General features: G+C 43.5%; 1 protein-coding gene across 2 annotated transcripts in view; it reads right to left on the bottom strand.

Moving 5' to 3' along the window:
* Positions 1–8010, bottom strand: part of ccdc66 (coiled-coil domain containing 66) — a 79037-nt gene extending 71027 nt beyond the window's left edge. For both annotated transcript variants that reach the window (XM_060835169.1, XM_060835171.1), the window contains exon 1: positions 7873–8010. In XM_060835169.1, the coding sequence (XP_060691152.1) occupies positions 7873–7883 (11 nt within the window). In that variant the 5' untranslated portion in view covers positions 7884–8010. The remainder of the gene's footprint in view (positions 1–7872) is intronic.
* Positions 8011–17120: the final 9110 nt, after the last annotated feature.

Here is a 17120-nt window from a genome sequence, read left to right as displayed (position 1 = left end):
ACATCACAATCAACTATTCTATTAAGCAGTAAATCCCATTGTTAGTCAAAAATCTATCTACCACAATCTCAAAGACAATGAGTGCTGAAAATGCATGTGAATAGAAGTCAAGTCAGCTCTTCAAAGTCCTCAAATTGTCTGGGAAAATTAATTGGAGGTGACTAATCAGAGAAAACTTGGTTCTGTAATTAGAGTGGAGAGAATTGGGGAGAAAGTTAAGGCAGGGTGACGGGCAGAGACTACCTGGGATGACAGATGAGGTTGCAAGACAATTGCTGGGATAGGTTGGAGTGGAGTAGAAGTGGGGGTGGGGGCTGTTGCTTAGGTGTAGGGGATGGCATGGGGTAAACCAATAGACTATAAGGGTGACTCGGACAGACAATGAAGATAGAGGAAGGATTCAAAGAAGGAGTGAGACTTCCAAGGGGTGGGACTCAGACAGAGATGGGCTACAAGTGAGGCGAAGAGAGAAAGAGACTGAAAAACAGAAGAGCTTCAGACCTATTGTAATGTTAAAAGATTAAATTATACTATCTTTCTCAAAGAAGCTAAACATGCTGAAAGTGGGTGGGGGCGACATTCTGTCTCACAGATAGCATGCAGGAATTTACATGACTATTAATTGTAATCCACACTTCATTTGGGCAGCCATTTACTAGTACTCCACTGCTAGTTTCAAATTAAACGCTCGTTCAGTCCCTTCCATTCAGAAATGCTGTCATAGCCATCCCCCAGCCAATCAAATGAATTTATGTGATCACCCCACTCCCACCCAATACTGAAGTATATCACATCTACATTGTCCAGGGAAGTAGTGGAGCCAGAACTAGTTTGATGGGCTGCCTCAAAGCTGGAACATATCACATTTACAATGTCATGGGGAAAATCACGGAATCAGGAAATCATTTGCATAATGATTCTCCAGGATTAGGGCATTTACATAATTTCTGAGGATGATCTCATCCTACCATTATACTTGGGATTCTTTTTTTTGGAGGGGGGGGGCAGGGAGATGGGGCTGGAGAACCTGTGAGCATTACCAACTGACCTGTATAAAAGGGTCCTTTGTGAGGGGCCTCATTTGACTCAACTTCACAAGCCCGTGAAGATTGTCGGGGGGGTCACCTAGCTTGTACAGGCTATAATAAACTTTAACTGTTTGCTGAAGTTGGTGTGTGCAAATTGCATTTTGTGTGTGAAACCTCGTGAAAAGAACCAACACTATAACTATAGAGTGGGACAGGAAGACACAGAGTGTACATGAAAAAAGCAGTAAATAGGGTCAAAAGGGGGAAAAATGGACAAAAGCAAAATTAATGGCTCCTTACTTGAACAAATGCAGTATTTAGAACTAAATAAATGAATTAATAGCACAAACACTGGCTTATGGGTGTGATCTTATAGCCATTATTGAGGTATGGTTACAAGATCCAATCTGGGAACTAAACAGTCGGGGTATGTGACTTTTCAAAGGGATAGGCAGAAAAGAAGATGGCCCTGGTTGTTGTAGGTCAGTCAGCTCAGCTCCAGGACATGTCTGCAAGAGTTCCTCAGGAAAGTGTCCCAGATTCAACCACTTTCAGCGGCATCATCAATAACCTTCCCTCCATCATATGGTCACAAGTGGGGATGTTCACCAATGATTGCACAATGTTTAGCACCATTTGTGACTCCTCAGACACTGAAGCAGTCCATGTTCAAATGTAACAAGATCTGAACAATATCCAGTCTTGGGCTGACTAGTGGCTAGTAACATACGTGTCACACAAATGCCACGCTATGACCATCACCAATAAAAAAGACCTAACCACCATCCGTTGACAATCAATGGTGTTACCAACATTGAATCCCCTGCTATTAATATCCCGTGGGTTAGCATTGACCAGAAACTAAACTGGACTTGCCACATAAATACAATGGGACAAGAGCAGGTCAGAAGCTAGGAATATTCTAGTGAGTAACTCATCTCCTGACTCCCATCTACAAGGCACAAGTCAGGAACGTAATGAAGTACTCCCCTCTTGCCTAAATATGCACAATCCCAACAACATTCAAGAAGCTTGACATCATACAGGAGAGGTGACCCGATAGAAGTTTATAAAATAATGAGAGGTATAGATAGAGTTGATGATAGTTGTCTTTTTCCCTCAAGATGGGAAATTTCAAGTCTAAGAGGTACATTTTTAAAGTGAGAGGAGAGAGTTTAAAAAAGATATCTGGTAATTTTACTTTTACACAGAGGGTACGTACGTGGAATAAACTTTCTGAGGAAGTGGTGGATGCAGGTACTATTACAACGTTTAAAAGACATGTGGATGGGTACGTGAATAGGAAAGTTTTAGAAGGATAGGGCCAGGAGCAGGCAGATGGGGCCAGTTTAGTTTGGGATCATGCTCGGCATGGACTGGTTGGACCAAAGGGTGTGTTTTCATGTTGTATGGCTCTACGACAAAGGATCCCACTTGATTAGCACTACATTCACTATCATCCATTCTGTCCACCACTGATGCTCAGTCGCAGCAACGTGTACTATTTCCAAGATGTACTGCAGAAATCCACCAAAGATGCTCAGAGAGCACCTTCCAAACCCATGACCACTTCCATCTAGTAGGACTAAGAGTAGCAGACATATGGGAACACCACCACCTCCAACTTTCTCTCCAAACCACTCACCATCCTGACTTGGAAATATATTGCCATTCCTTCACTGCTGCTGGGTCAAAATTCTCAAATTCCTTCCCTAATGGCATTGTGGGTCAACTCACAGTAGATGGATTGCAGCAGTTCAAGAAGGCAGGGGAGTCTTGTTGCAACTTTATGAGCTTAGATCACAGAGGAAATACTATGTACAGTTCCGGTCACATTATCAGAAGGATGTGATGGCACTGGAAAGGGTGCACAGGAAATCCACCATGATGTTGCCTGGATGGAAAGTCTCTGTTATGAGAAGAAATGGAATAGGTTGGATTTATTATCCCTTTTTTGGGGATGCGAATGTGGAATCTGACTGGAATATTCAAATTTAGAGGCATTGATAAGGTAGATTCAGAGAATCTTTTTCCAGTGGCAGACAAGTCAAATAACATAGGGCATAAGTTTAAGGTGAAGAGTAAGTGGATTAGACAAAATCTGAGGAAACTGCTTTTCACCCAGACAGTGGTAGAAATATGCCCAAGAGAGTGATAGAGGCAGGTACTCTTCCAACATTTGAGAAGTATCTGGATGAGCACTTAAAACAAGTACAGGTAAATAGGATTAGTGTAGTTTGGTTAGCACAGACATGGTGAGCTGAAGGGTGTTTCCGTATGACTCTATGAAGTAGCTACCGAGATAGTGGATGTACTGGTAGAAATCATCTAAAGATACGAAGTTCCAGAGGATTAGAAACTGCCAATTTAACACCTTTACTTAGAAAGATGATGATAAAAACACACAAGTACAGGTCACAAGTTAGCTTCATGTCTTATTGGGGAAAATGTTACAATCTATTATGAAGAATGTAATATTAGAGTATTTAGAAGTACATAAAATGATCAAGCAAAGTCAGCATGGCCTCATGAAGTAGAAACTATGCCTGACAAATTTACAAGCATTCTTTGAGGCGTTACCAAGCAGGATAGATAAAGGGAAGCTTGGATGTAATATATTCGGATTTTCAGAAGGCATTTGATAAAGTATCTCCCATTAGGCTACTTAACAAGAGCCTGTAGTGTTGGAGGTAATATATTAGGATGGATGGAGAATTGGCTAACTGAAAGCACATTAGGCTATGCAAGGCATTTTCAGGATGGCCACCCTTAACTAATGAAATGCCAAAAGGATCAGTGTTGGGGCCATAATTGTTCATAATATATAGTAATAACTTGGCTGAGGAACATAAATATACTGTAAACAAGTTTGTGGATGACATGAAGATGGGTGATGCAGCGAGTGGCAAGGATAACATAAAGAATATGCAGAAGAACAAAGGTTAAGCAAATTAGCAAGAACTTGGCAGATGGAATAAAATGTTAGAAAATGACAGGAAGAATAGGTTAACTGAATAACATTTAAATGGAGAAAAAATACAAGTAAGGGATTCAGAAATCCTTTTGCAGGAAATACAAAACACTAGGCTAATAGGGAAGGTAAATGAATTGTTGCCCCTTATTTTGAAGGAAATGGTGTATAAAAGTAGTGAGGTTTTGGGCCCCTTACCCAAGGAAAGATATATCGGCATTGGAAGCAGTCCAGAGAAAGTTCACTTGGCTGATACTGGGTGCGGAGGGATTGTTTATGAGGCAAGGCCGAGTATGTCAAGCCATACTGATTGGAATTTAAAAGAATTTAAGGCAACTTTATCACATCATAAAAGATTCCTAGAGGGCTTGACACAGTAGATGCACAGAGCCCCCTCGCCCACCTTAACCTGGATAGAAATTACAAGAATAACATTGAAGAGATGCTAATCAATGGAGAGGAAGGGGTGACAGGATCAAGATCGGTACAGCAGGCAAGCATTGATGTAAACATCTACAATATGGAAATAGAATAATTAATCAGGTTTTAAATCTTATGATTAATAGTGGAGTTTAATTTCAGAAATTCAATTTCAATTAAGTAAGCTCAATATGCTTCTCCAAATGGGAACACCAGGACAATTTTTGATCTTGGAGAACTATGTGTGCAAGAGCTATCATTAGCTGGAAGAGTTTAAATTCTGTTTTTGAGAGCCCAAGCAGCCCATGGTGCCACTTTGGCACATTTGTAGAACAGTATATGTTAAAACACAGTACTGTACATAGTCAATCCACAGCTTAAGGTTATACATGCAAAGATTATCAGATAGGTAACGTATCAGTCTCCAGAGTGCATTTCACTCTGCAACTAATTCTGAAAACGTGTAGAGCTGATAGCAGCCAGAAACAAGTATATTTGGCCTTAGAATCAGGAAAAAATAATTGGGAAGCACCAGTCTTAGGGATTCTGTTGTTAGAGGAACAAACAGTGTATCTGCAGCCACAGACATGATTCACAAATGGTACACTGCCTTCCTGGTTTCAGTGTAGAAGATGTTACTAAGAAGCTACAAAGCACTTTGAGGAGATCAGTAATCAGAGATTCTTCTCTATATTGGTACAATCACACAACACCTGATGAAGGGGCTCCACTCTTCAAATAAACATCTTAGACTATAAGCTGGTGTCATTTGACCACCCCTGTTACCTCCACATCATTGGTACAACCACAGGTAAAAAAAAAATAGGGAACAGACCATCCAGATAGATTTAAGGGAATGAAGCAAGCTGGACCTAAAATGTATTGATGTCTATAGTATTCCTTGGGACAGAGCTGGAAAAACAGCAAGGGGTTTAAATTGCTCAGACAGTGGGACAAGTTCTATGTTTGGGGGATGAACCTATATATGTCAACAGATTGCACGTGGACAGAGCCAGGGCCAACGTCCTCACAGTGCTGATGGACGGGAGAGGATAATCTGCTGAATTAGGTATTCCTGTCGCGAGCCAAAACTGCTGTAATGTTAAAAATCACACAACACCAGGTTATAGTCCAACAGGTTTAATTGGAAGCACACTAGCTTTCGGAGCGACGCTCCTTCATCAGGTGGTAGTGATCAGGTGCTGTAATGTTAACATTCTGGATATGCAAAATGACCGTAGTATTTGCCGAGATAAAAGAAAACAAGTTGCTGCCCTGGAAAAGTGGTAAACGTGATTTTTTTTTGTTCCAGAAATACCATATCAATCAGCTGAAAATGTGTTGCTGGAAAAGTGCAGCAGGTCAGGCAGCATCCAAGGAACAGGAGATTCGACGTTTCGGGCATAAGCCCTTCTTCAGGAATGAGGAAAGTGTGTCCAGCAGGCTAAGATAAAAGGTAGGGAGGAGGGACTTGGGGGAGGGGTGATGGAGATGTGATAGGTGGAAGGAGGTCAAGGTGAGGGTGATAGGCCGGAGTGGGGTGGGGGCGGAGAGGTCAGGAAGAAGATTGCAGGTTAGGAAGGCGGTGCTGAGTTCGAGGGATTTGACTGAGACAAGGTGGGGGAGGGGAAATGAGGAAACTGGAGAAATCTGAGTTCATCTCTTGTGATTGGAGGGTTCCTAGGCGGAAGATGAGGTGCTCTTCCTCCAACCGTCGTGTTGTTATGGTCTGGCGATGGAGGAGTCCAAGGACCTGCATGTCCTTGTTGGAGTGGGAGGGGGAGTTAAAGTGTTGAGCCACGGGGTGGTTGGTCCAGGTGTCCCAAAGGTGTTCTCTGAAATGTTCCGCAAGTAGGCGGCCTGTCTCCCCAATATAGAGTAGGCCACATCGGGTGCAGCAGATGCAATAGATGATGTGTGTGGAGGTGCAGGTGAATTTGTGGCGGATATGGAAGGATCCCTTGGGGCCTTGGAGAGAAGTAAGGGAGGAGGTGTGGGTGCAAGTTTTGCATTTCTTGCGGTTGCAGGGGAAGGTGCCGGGAGTGGAGGTTGGGTTGGTGGGGGGTGTGGACCTAACGAGGGAGTCATGGAGGGAGTGGTCTTTTTGGAACGCTGATAGGGAAGAGGAGGGAAATATATCCCTGGTGGTGGGGTCCGTTTGGAGGTGGCAGAAATGACAACGGATGATACGCTGTATATGGAGGTTGGTGGGGTGGTAGGTGAGAACCAGTGGGGTTCTGTCCTGGTGGCGGTTGGAGGGGCGGGGTTCAAGGGCGGAGGAGCGGGAAGTGGAGGAGATGCGGTGGAGGGCATCTCCGGTCCTTGAAGGAGGAGGCCATCTGGGCTGTATGGTATTGCAACTGGTCCTCCTGGGAGCAGATGCGGCGGAGACAAAGGAATTGGGAATATGGGATGGCATTTTTACAGGGGACAGGGTGGGAGGAGGTGTAGTCTAGGTAGCTGTGGGAGTCAGTCGGTTTATAGTAGATGTCCGTGTTGATTCGGTCACCCGAGATAGAAATGGAAAGGTCTAGGAAGGGGAGGGAGAAGTCTGCGATGGTCCAGGTGAATTTGAGGTCGTGGTGGAAGGTGTTAGTAAAGTTGATGAACTGTTCAACCTCCTCATGGGAGCACGAGGCAGCGCCGATACAGTCATCGATGTAGTGGAGGAAAAGGTGGGGGGTGGTGCCAGTGTAGAAGATGCGGAAGCTGGACTGTTCCACATATCCTACGAAGAGGAAGGCATAGCTGGGGCCCATGCGGGTGCCCATGGCAACTCCTTTAGTTTGGAGAAAGTGGGAGGATTGGAAAGAGAAGTTATTCAGGGTGAGGACCAGTTCAGTCAGTCGAAGGAGGGTGTCAGTGGAAGGGTACTGGTTGGTACGGCAGGAAAGGAAGAAGCGGAGGGCTTTGAGTCCTTCGTGATGGGGGATGGAGGTGTACAGGGACTGGATGTCCATGGTGAAGATAAAGCGTTGGGGACCGGGGAAGCGAAAAGCTGACCACTCCACTCCAACCTATCACCCTCACCTTGACCTCCTTCCACCTATCACATCTCCATCGCCCCTCCCCCAAGTCCCTCCTCCCTACCTTTTATCTTAGCCTGCTGGACACACTCTCCTCATTCCTGATGAAGGGCTTATGCCCGAAACGTCGAATCTCCTGCTCCTTGGATGCTGCCTGACCTGCTGTGCTTTTCCAGCGCTGATCTCCAGCATCTGCAGACCTCACTTTCTCCACATCAATCAGCTGCCTTATCCTATCTCACGACCTCGGCGATTACACTGGATTAATGACAGAAACTTGTTCCCCGATCGCCAGCTGACAGGAATAAGCCTGGCTTCGGTCAGCCCGGAATACCACCTTCAGCGACTTCACAACCCGGGGTCGGACATGGGCTATTCCTCATAACGAACATGGTTTTGCTTTTACATTTAAAAATTACACAATTACCCCAAATTCATGGCACATTCGTCATATAAGCTGTTTGGAGAAAGGAAGGGGAAGGTTCCAGTAAAGTGGGAAGCCACCACCGACGCCGCTCGCCCTGGGCCCGCTGCCTAGCTCCCAGCCGTCACAAACTCCACACCACCGTTACCGGACTCACGCAATAAGCGGCTCTCTGATTGGTCACAACCGTTGCCCGACTCCCACCAATCAGCAAAGCACATATTCCCATGTCTGTCTGCGCATGGGCAATACCGTCCCTTCGACACAAAAGCAGAAATAGCTGGAGAAGCTCAGCACATCTGGTATGAGGAGAAATTCAGGTAAAAAGTGAGGTCTGCAGATGCTGGAGATCACAGCTGAAAATGTGTGGCTGGTTAAAGCACAGCAGGTTAGGCAGCATTCCTTGGATGCTGCCTAACCTGCTGTGCTTTAACCAGCCACACATTTTCAGCTGAGGAGAAATTCAAGTTAGTTTAAGGAACTGTCGGTTTATATTGCGGTGAGGCGGGGTTATAGAGTAAACGGTAGGTAGGGATAGAGCTCGAAGAGAGAGACAGACAAAGGAGTTGATAACGATCTGGCTGGGAGGGTGAATAGCTGTAAATGGAGACTTGTCAGTGGCTAACAATAGGTATTGTGTAATGACAGAATATGCGGTAACCAGGTCTGGTGTGTGGTGGTTGGGGGGGTCAGGACATGGGAGAGCTCAGCCCCTAAAGATATTGAACTTGATATTGACTCTAGAGGTGGGAGTTTGTTGCTGGTAAAGCACAGCAGGCTAGGCAGTATGTGAGGAGCAGGAAAATTGATGCCTCAGGATGGAGTCTAGAGGGTTGCAGTGTCCCCATGTGAAAGATTACGTGTTGTTCTTCCAGCTTGTGCTGAACTTTGCTGGAATCTCGTACCAAACCTGAGAGACAGCAATGTTGCCAGGGAACAGTTGAAGTGGCAGGTGACTGGAAACTTGGTCTTTTTTTTTTGCAGGCAAAATGTAGGGGTTCTGTGAAAAAGTCAGACAGTCTATACTTTGTTTCTTCAAAGTTAAAAATCGTGCAACACCAAGTTATAGTCCCAACAGGTTTATTTGGAACAAATTACAAGTAGTTTCACCAGTCATGTTTTCACCTTTATGTTGCTGCTCTTGTTGGGACTAAAGCTTACAAAATCCAAATAAACCTGTTGGACTATAACCTGGTATTTTATGATTTTTAACTTTGTACACCCCTGTCCAACACTGGCACCAACAAATCATTTCTTCAATGCAGAGTAGACTCCATTGTGAGCAGGCAAAAGTGAGGACTGCAAATGCTGGAAACCAGAGTTTAGATCAGAGTGGTACTGGAAAAGCATAGCAGGTCAGGTAGCATCTGAGGAGCAGGAAAATTAATGTTTTGGGCAAAAGCCCTTCATCAGGAATAGAGGTAGGTAGCCTCTAGGGTGCAGAGATAAATGGGGGGTGTGGGGCTGGGGAGAAGGTAGCAAAGAGTTTGCTCTATTGCACATTGTGAGCAGTGAATGCAGTAGACTAGATTGTGTGAAGTGTAGGTAAAGTGTGGCTTCACCTGGATGGTATGTTTGAGTGCTTGGACACTGAGGAGGGAGGAAGTAAACGGGCAGGTATTGCAATGGAAGTGGCCGTGGGGGGCTGTTGGGAGTTAAGGAAGAGTGGTCCAGGGTGTCCTGGAGAGAATGGTCCCTGCTGTTCCTTAGATCTTGTGTTGTAGATGGTGTGGTTGATGAGCTAATTAACAGGAGCAAGAAAGCCAGTAAAAAGGAACAGTTTTGGTGAGTTACAAGTAGTTTCACCAGTTCATGTCTTACGTTTCAGTTGTTGGGACTGGAACTTGAATGCAGAATCCAAGGCTGACTCATCAGTGTAGTACTGGGAGAGTTGTGCTGTAGGAGATGCCTTCGTTATGATGAAAAGAAATTTTTAATTGAAACTTTGTAGATATTTTCTAATATTCCTGCTTAAGAATGTTATGACATACTACTGGCTCACATGGAACTTGAGCCTGGGTTTCCTGGACCAGAGGTAAGTATACGAACACTTCATCCCAAGAGTCCTTTTTCAGACATCCTAAACTCTGAGCTAGCCATAAAAGATCCTATGATGTGGATTCCAAAAAAGAATAATTGCTTCTCAAGACACCAATCTACAGTTAGTATCATAAGAGTATAGTTTATGTCATATTGTTTGTTGGCGGTTATTGATTTTAAGATGGCTCGTGATCCTGAAAGGTAGTAGAAACATAACGCACAGAAGGAAATCAGTTGGCTTGGGATGGTAATCTAGACACTCACATTACTCGTGTGGGATCGAAGAGTACGGTGCTGGAAAAGCACAGGAGGTTAGGCACCATCCGAGGAGCAGGAGATTTGACATTTTGAGTGTAAATTCTTCATCAGGAATGAGGGGGTGGCCCAAGTGGCTGAGAGATCAATGGAAGGGGGAGAGGCTGGTGCTGGTGGGAAAGTAGCTGGGAATGCAATAGATAGGTGGAGGTGAGGGGTGATGTTGATATTTTGGAAAGGAGGGTGGAAGGAACCATTCAAGAGGGCAACGCTCAATTGGAAGGTGAATCTGGAATAAGATGGTGGGAGGGGAAATGAAGAAATTGGTGAAGCTATTGTATTCTCAGCTACCCCAGCACCCTCCCATTTATCTCTCTGCCCCCTTGGGCCATCTCCTTCTTCCTGATGAAGAACTTAAGCTTGAAATATCAATTCTCCTGTTCCTCAGATGCTGCCTGACTGGGTGCTCTTTTTCCAGCACCACACTTTTCAACTCTGATCTCCAGCATCTGCAGTCCTCGCTTTCTCGTACTCATGTGGTATCATAAGTTTCATTTGAGTTATTCCTAGTATTGATGAACTTTAACTAATTTTCCTCAACTATGCAACCATTCTGGTAAATCCCCACTACGTACCTTTGCACATCCTTCTGAAAGGTCAGTCTAAAACTGACCAAAACTGAAATTAAGTTCTCTAGTGCAAGTTATTCTTTTCTTCAAGTAATATCCATCTGGTACCTTGAGTATTTCTATGCAGACTTCATGCAGGAGTTGAGTAGCTGTTAACTAATAGCTTAAAACTTGAAGAGTCCTTTGCATTTTCCAGTAAATGGGCCTTATTGTTCAAGCAGTTCTATCTAAAGGGACCACGCCAGTACATCTGTTTAAACATAGGATTCTGGGTAATCCAAGATGGAGGATGGGAAACATTTGTGGCTGTAAGAGCTACTCTTTTTTTAATGTATTTTTTTCAGTGTTGGAGCTGATTTCCTTGAATTCCAGGAGCAGTAATTACTGTTTTATAAGCTGTTCAGTTATTTTGCAACTTTGGGGGAATAAAAATCTAAATAATGGCACTTTTAAAAAGGTGGAAGAGAGACAAAGGCAGAGACCACAAGGGAAGCGATCGATTGTGATAGGGGACTCTCAGGTCAGAGGCACAGACATTTCTGTGGCCAACAGTGAGAAATCAGAATTGTGTGTTGCCTCCCTGGAGCTAAGATATCTGGGGTGCAGAATATTCTCAAAAGGGAAAGGGAACAGCAAGACGTCGTTGTACATGTTGGAACTAACTACATAAGAATAGAAAAGGATGAGATTCCAAGGAGAGAATATAGGAATTTAGGCAGGAATTTAAGAAGTAGATCCTCAAGGGTAGAAGTGACCTATATAAGTAAAGTGGATGTTTGCAGGTAAAGGTACGGCTGGTAAAAGGGAAGCCTTCAAAAATGAGATAACAAGAGTCCAGAGGCAGTAGGTTCCTGTTAAAGGCAATGCTCGTAGGTGTAGGGAATGCTAGAAGACTAGAAAAATTGAGGTTTTGGCTAAGAAAAAGAAGAAAGCACATGTCAAGTATACACAGCAGAGGTTGAGTGAATTCTCAGAACAATATCATGGCAGGAGTATATTTAAGAGGGAAATTGGGAGAGCGAAAAGGGGACATGGGAAAGCTTGGCAAATAGGGTTAAGGAGAATCCAAAGGAATTTTGAGTACATTAAGGACAAAACGGTAACTAGGGGAGAGGATAAGAGCCCTTAAAGATCAGCTAGGCTACCTATGTGTGGAACCGCAGGAGATGGAGCACATTAAATGAGTATTTTGCATCAGTGCTTTTAATGTGGAAAAGATTACGAAAGATATAGAACACGGAGAATTAAATAATGACATCTTAAGAAATGTCCGTATAATAGTAGAAGAGGTGCTAGATGTGTTAAAACATAACCATGGATAAATCCCCAGGATTTGATCAGGTACCCAAGAACTCTGTGGGAAGCTAGGGAAGATCCCCCCCCTCCACCCATTCTTCTGAATTGCAATGAGTATACTCCCAGTCTACTCAATCTCTCCTCATAAGCCAACACTATAAACTCCAGAATCATCCTAGTGAATCTCACACCCTCTAGTACATCCTTTCTCAACTAAGGAGATCAAAATTGTACACTATACTACAGGTGTGGCCTCACCAGCTGCAGCATAACCTCTCTGTTTTTAAACTCCATCCCTGGCATTCTAGTGCAAGTGCGCTGGAGTAAGCTGTGAATATCACTGCTGAAGGACATCTCCTAGACCCCCAAGCTCACGTTAATTCTCTCTCTTGCTCTCTGCTGAAATCAAATTGGCAATCAGAAGCCACAATCAGACTGGAAACTGGGTGACAACTTTTGGCTCATCTGCAGAATTCAGAATCTCCAAATCAGCTGCTCAACTGCCAAAGTCAACATTACCAGAATCATTCAACTAAACAACTACTTATCTCTTCTGCATGGACAAACCAAAAACTGCTTTGTATATCTGTTGACCTGTTACCTTATTGCTCCTCAGGTAAGAAGTGCCTTTGGTTTGTTTGCTGGATAAAGTCAAGCTCCATCTTTACTTTGTTTCCCATATGCTACTGTATAGAACCAAACTGCTTTAGTGACTATGTATACAAAGATATTTTTATGAATAATGTATATTTTTGAAATAAAAAATCTTTTTACTCATTTCTAACCTCTGTTACAGGTGTTCTGTTTTAATTGTCTGCGTGTTTTACTGTCTAAAGGATTTCATCTTTAACACTAAAGCAAACCAGGATTTCTTGGTTCGTTTTAAAATATAAATATAAAGGAAGGGGGAAAAGTACCTTTCTATTAAATTAACCTGTTGCAATCAACAGAAAGCAAGAGTGGAAGAAAACAGGGAAACAATTCCTCCCTCTTCACATCACATCATAATGATTTTGGGCTCTCGAGACAAGTCTCAGCAAGTTGGGGGGAAAAAAACAGAAAGTGACCCTTCCTCAGAATTCTACTTTCTGATTTCCAGCAGCCACAGTTCTTTCAGTTTTAATAACAAGTTTGATTAGATTAGATTACTTACAGTGTGGAAACAGGCCCTTTAGCCCAATAAGTCCACACCAACCCTCCAAAGAGCAACCCACCCAGACCCATTCCGCTACATTTACCTCTTCACCAAACACTACAGGCAATTTAGCATGTCCAATTCACCTAACCTGCATGTTTTTGGACAGTGGGAGGGGACCGGAGGAAACCCACGCAGAGATGGGGAGAATGTCCAAACTCCACAGACAGTTACCTGAGGCGGGGATTGAACCTGGGTCTCTGGCGCTGTGAGGCAGCAGTGCCACCCGTGGGGTCTTGTTTATCTGGAATAGATATTCTTAGATGACCTGAATGAACTAGAGCATAAAAAGTAAACTTTGTAAAATAGCTTTTAAAGCCCAAAGAGAAAAACTGCAAAACAGCTATGCTTAAAAAAACTGTGAATGCTGGAAATCTTAAAACAAAACAGAAATTGCTGCAAAATCTCAGCAGGTCTAGCAGCATTTGTGGAGAAAAGTCAAGAGTTCTGTTTCGGGTCTAGTTCTGAAGAAGGATTACTGGACATGAAATGTTAACTCTGATTTCTGTCCACAGATACTGCCAAACCTGCTGAGATTTTCCCAGCAATTTCTGTTTTTGTTGCAAAAAGGTTGTCTTGATTATGTGTGACTAAAGTACAGAAATGTCTCTGATGCTCGCAGTTTTTCAGAAGAACTAGGGGAAATTACTTTTGAGGATTTACAAGTTCTGTCCCTCGATCACTTAAAAGATTTAGGCTCTTGGAATTAAAATTTATGGTATTCCGGCTTCTGAGTGAAATTCTAAGAGGTGAAGGGCCTGTTCCTGACTGAACTCATTTGAGATGGCCAAACATTTATAGTGGAAATTGAAAAAGATGAAACATCGTAATGATTGAGATTAAATTTGAAGCAACGGAAATTGGAATTTCATGAAAACAAAAGAAAGAGAACAAGAAGGAGGGAGAAGAAAGGGCACAGAATTTTCAGGAGAGAAAGAAGCATAGGAAGTTTAAAATAAAACATCTCCAGGTGAGGGGCAGGAATCCTACTGTATCTCTTAAAGACACCATTAGCTTAGCCTTGAGGGCTGAGGCAATCTGGTTTGCGTATTGCTAAGTTTGATGAAGAAAGGGTCAGTGCTGTTTTTATCTCTTTTGAGCAGTTAAGAGCTGGTCTAATATTGCTTGCTGTTTATTACTGTAGAGACTTGAAGCTTACTGTCTCTTGCTGTAGAAATTACCAGTAACTATTGGAAAACATGGCTGTTTTAAGTGTCTAGTTCGTGCCAAAGGTGTACTATTAAAAATTCCACACAGTCAGGAAATGGTCTGACTAAAAGTACTAAAAATTTGAAAGCCTTAAGAAACAAACATTTGATCAGTAGATGTTTACATTTGCAACAATTGCAACTGAAGAAAATCTTTGAAATAATTCTCCTTAAAAGTTCTGAAGCCTTGGGATTAACACATCTAGATGAACATTGTAATAGGGACCAGGCATGCAGCAGCTACTCTGGCTGATGGTTACGAGCTGATCAACAAAATCCTGTTCCGGAATTGACTTTTTTTCCTAATCGCCAACTGGAAGGGTAAAGGTGGAGCAAGTGATGGGAAACTGAGCATCCATGGAAGATCGAGAAATGCTGGAGCTTTCCTCATGGCAGAAAGGATGGTGCTGAGACAAAAGTAAGGCCAAATAGCATAGGTGTTTTAATTGCTGAAAGGTATGCAATATGTCTGGGCCAACTGCTGGAGAATAAGGGAAAAACCAATGGGACATACTGGATCATGTACACTGCCTACAAAGAATGGAGGTAAATGAGCAAGCATAGCAGACTAGTCTATGGCTCTTACTGTGGTTGTGAATCCCTTTAAAGGCAGTTCTGAGAGCATGAATAACGTTATACAAATCTGCAAGAATTACTAAGATTTTGTATTCAAAGAAAGGCTGGTCACGTTTTGCCAAGGTGAGGTAACGAAGCCTCTTGTGATGCTGAGGGATACTAGGACTTACCAAATTCTGTTGCTGAGCAAAGGCAGGGTCTTCCCACTGGACAGTGCAGTATGTGCCAAGATGCTGGCAAGAGGAATTGATGCAGGGTACATGCTCATCCTCTTTTACTGGATGCATAACGTTATACAAATCTGCAAGAATTACTAAGATTTTGTATTCAAAGAAAGGGACCTTGTGTTAGGATCAGGGGAGTCATCCCCACTTTACCTGAGGAAGGGGTCAACCTTCTCCTCAGCAGTGGTCTCTGAGAAGCCTGCTGAGCCAATCAAGAGCCAACAGCTGCAGGGAAAGTACCTGGCATTTTCCCATGATTTATGCTGAGACAAGTTCTCCAGTGGAGGCTGAGGTTACTGCAAACAGACCCTCTGGTCTGGTTATCTGAAACTTTTTTGACAGTCTAAAAGACCCTAAGGAGTTAATGAATAGATATTTGATAGCTGACTGCTGTTAAACCTACTATCTGAAAGTAAACTCACTTAAGCTGAGGCAGGTGCAGTCCCTGAATGCCATAGCATTAAAAATGAGGTACTCAGGCTGCTGCTGCACACCATCCATTTTGACTCTTGCATCCACCACCTGGACATACCTTGGCATGCTCATTTGCCACCGGGTGGTGGGAATCCCCAGTGGAGAGTGCTATAGTTGGGAATCCTCCCATTTTCCATTGGGGACCTGGGTGAGGATGTTGCACACAGCAGTCCTTATAACCGCAGTTTGCAGCAGTTCATGAACTCCCAGCCCAACTGTTTACTTCATGGACCATGTTTATATTGGTTGTGGCATTTGCACCCTCTTTTTAGTTATTTGAAAATTCTTCAGTTGTGCACTTCAGTCCTATGTTCCTGATGTTTGAGCATTCACTGTGGAGGGCTGTGGGCAGATCATGGGATCATAGAATCCCTACAGTGTGGAAGCAGGCCATTCAGCTCATTAAGCCCACACCAAACTTCAAAAAGCATCCCACTCATAACCCCCCCCCCCAACCAACCATAAACCCCTACTTGTAACCCTGCATTTCACAAGGCTAATCCACCCAGCCTGCACATCCCTGAACACTATGGGCAATTTAGCATCATCAATCTGCATGGTACACCTTGCTGCAACTGAGCATTAGCAGAATGGTTGCTTTTTGATGTGGTAATCACACGGGTGCACTGTCTGGCTGGTATCAAACTTCTTGAGTGTTGTTGAAGCTGCACTCATCCAGGCAACAACATATCCTTTAAATTGCTTGCACAGCTGGCCTGCAATTTTGTGCTGATGTAGATCACAGTATTGATTTACGGTTCCAAAGGTTGCTGCTGCACATGGAACGTGGAGATCCATACAGAAGAAAATGATTTATGGTAAACACTGCCAAGTAAATGGGGAGTATTCCTCACACTCATTGTTGTGCCTTATTGATGATGGGCAGATTTTGCAGTGTTAGGAGTGAGTTACTTACTACAGGATTCCTAGCTTCTGACTTTCTCTTGTAGCGATAGCTATTTTGTTTACTTTCTGGTCTATGGTAACCCTCCCCAGGTTGTTGATATTGGGGTGTTTCAGTGTTGGTAATGCCATTGAAAATTATGATGTGGTGGTTGCCTAGCACTGGTGTGGCACATGTTACTTTCCACTTGCCAGCCAAACCTGGGTATTGTCTGGGTTTTGCTGGATTTGGACTGCTTCAGTATTTGAGGAGTCATAAATTGTGCTGAACATTGTGCAATTATTGACAACATCCCCATTCCTGCCCTTACAATGAAGAGTTGGTCAATGATGGAGCAGCTGAAGTTGGTTGTCCCTTCGACATTACCCTATGGAACTCCTGCTCAGAGGTCCTAGATGAATGACCTTCAACAATCAAAGCCTCTGTGCTCGGGGAAGCTCCAAATTGCTG

Source organism: Hemiscyllium ocellatum, chromosome 14, assembly GCF_020745735.1.
Source record: "Hemiscyllium ocellatum isolate sHemOce1 chromosome 14, sHemOce1.pat.X.cur, whole genome shotgun sequence".
Taxonomy (NCBI): domain Eukaryota; kingdom Metazoa; phylum Chordata; class Chondrichthyes; order Orectolobiformes; family Hemiscylliidae; genus Hemiscyllium; species Hemiscyllium ocellatum.
Note: the sequence above shows the minus strand (reverse complement) of the source record. Positions and strands in the feature narration are given on the sequence as shown.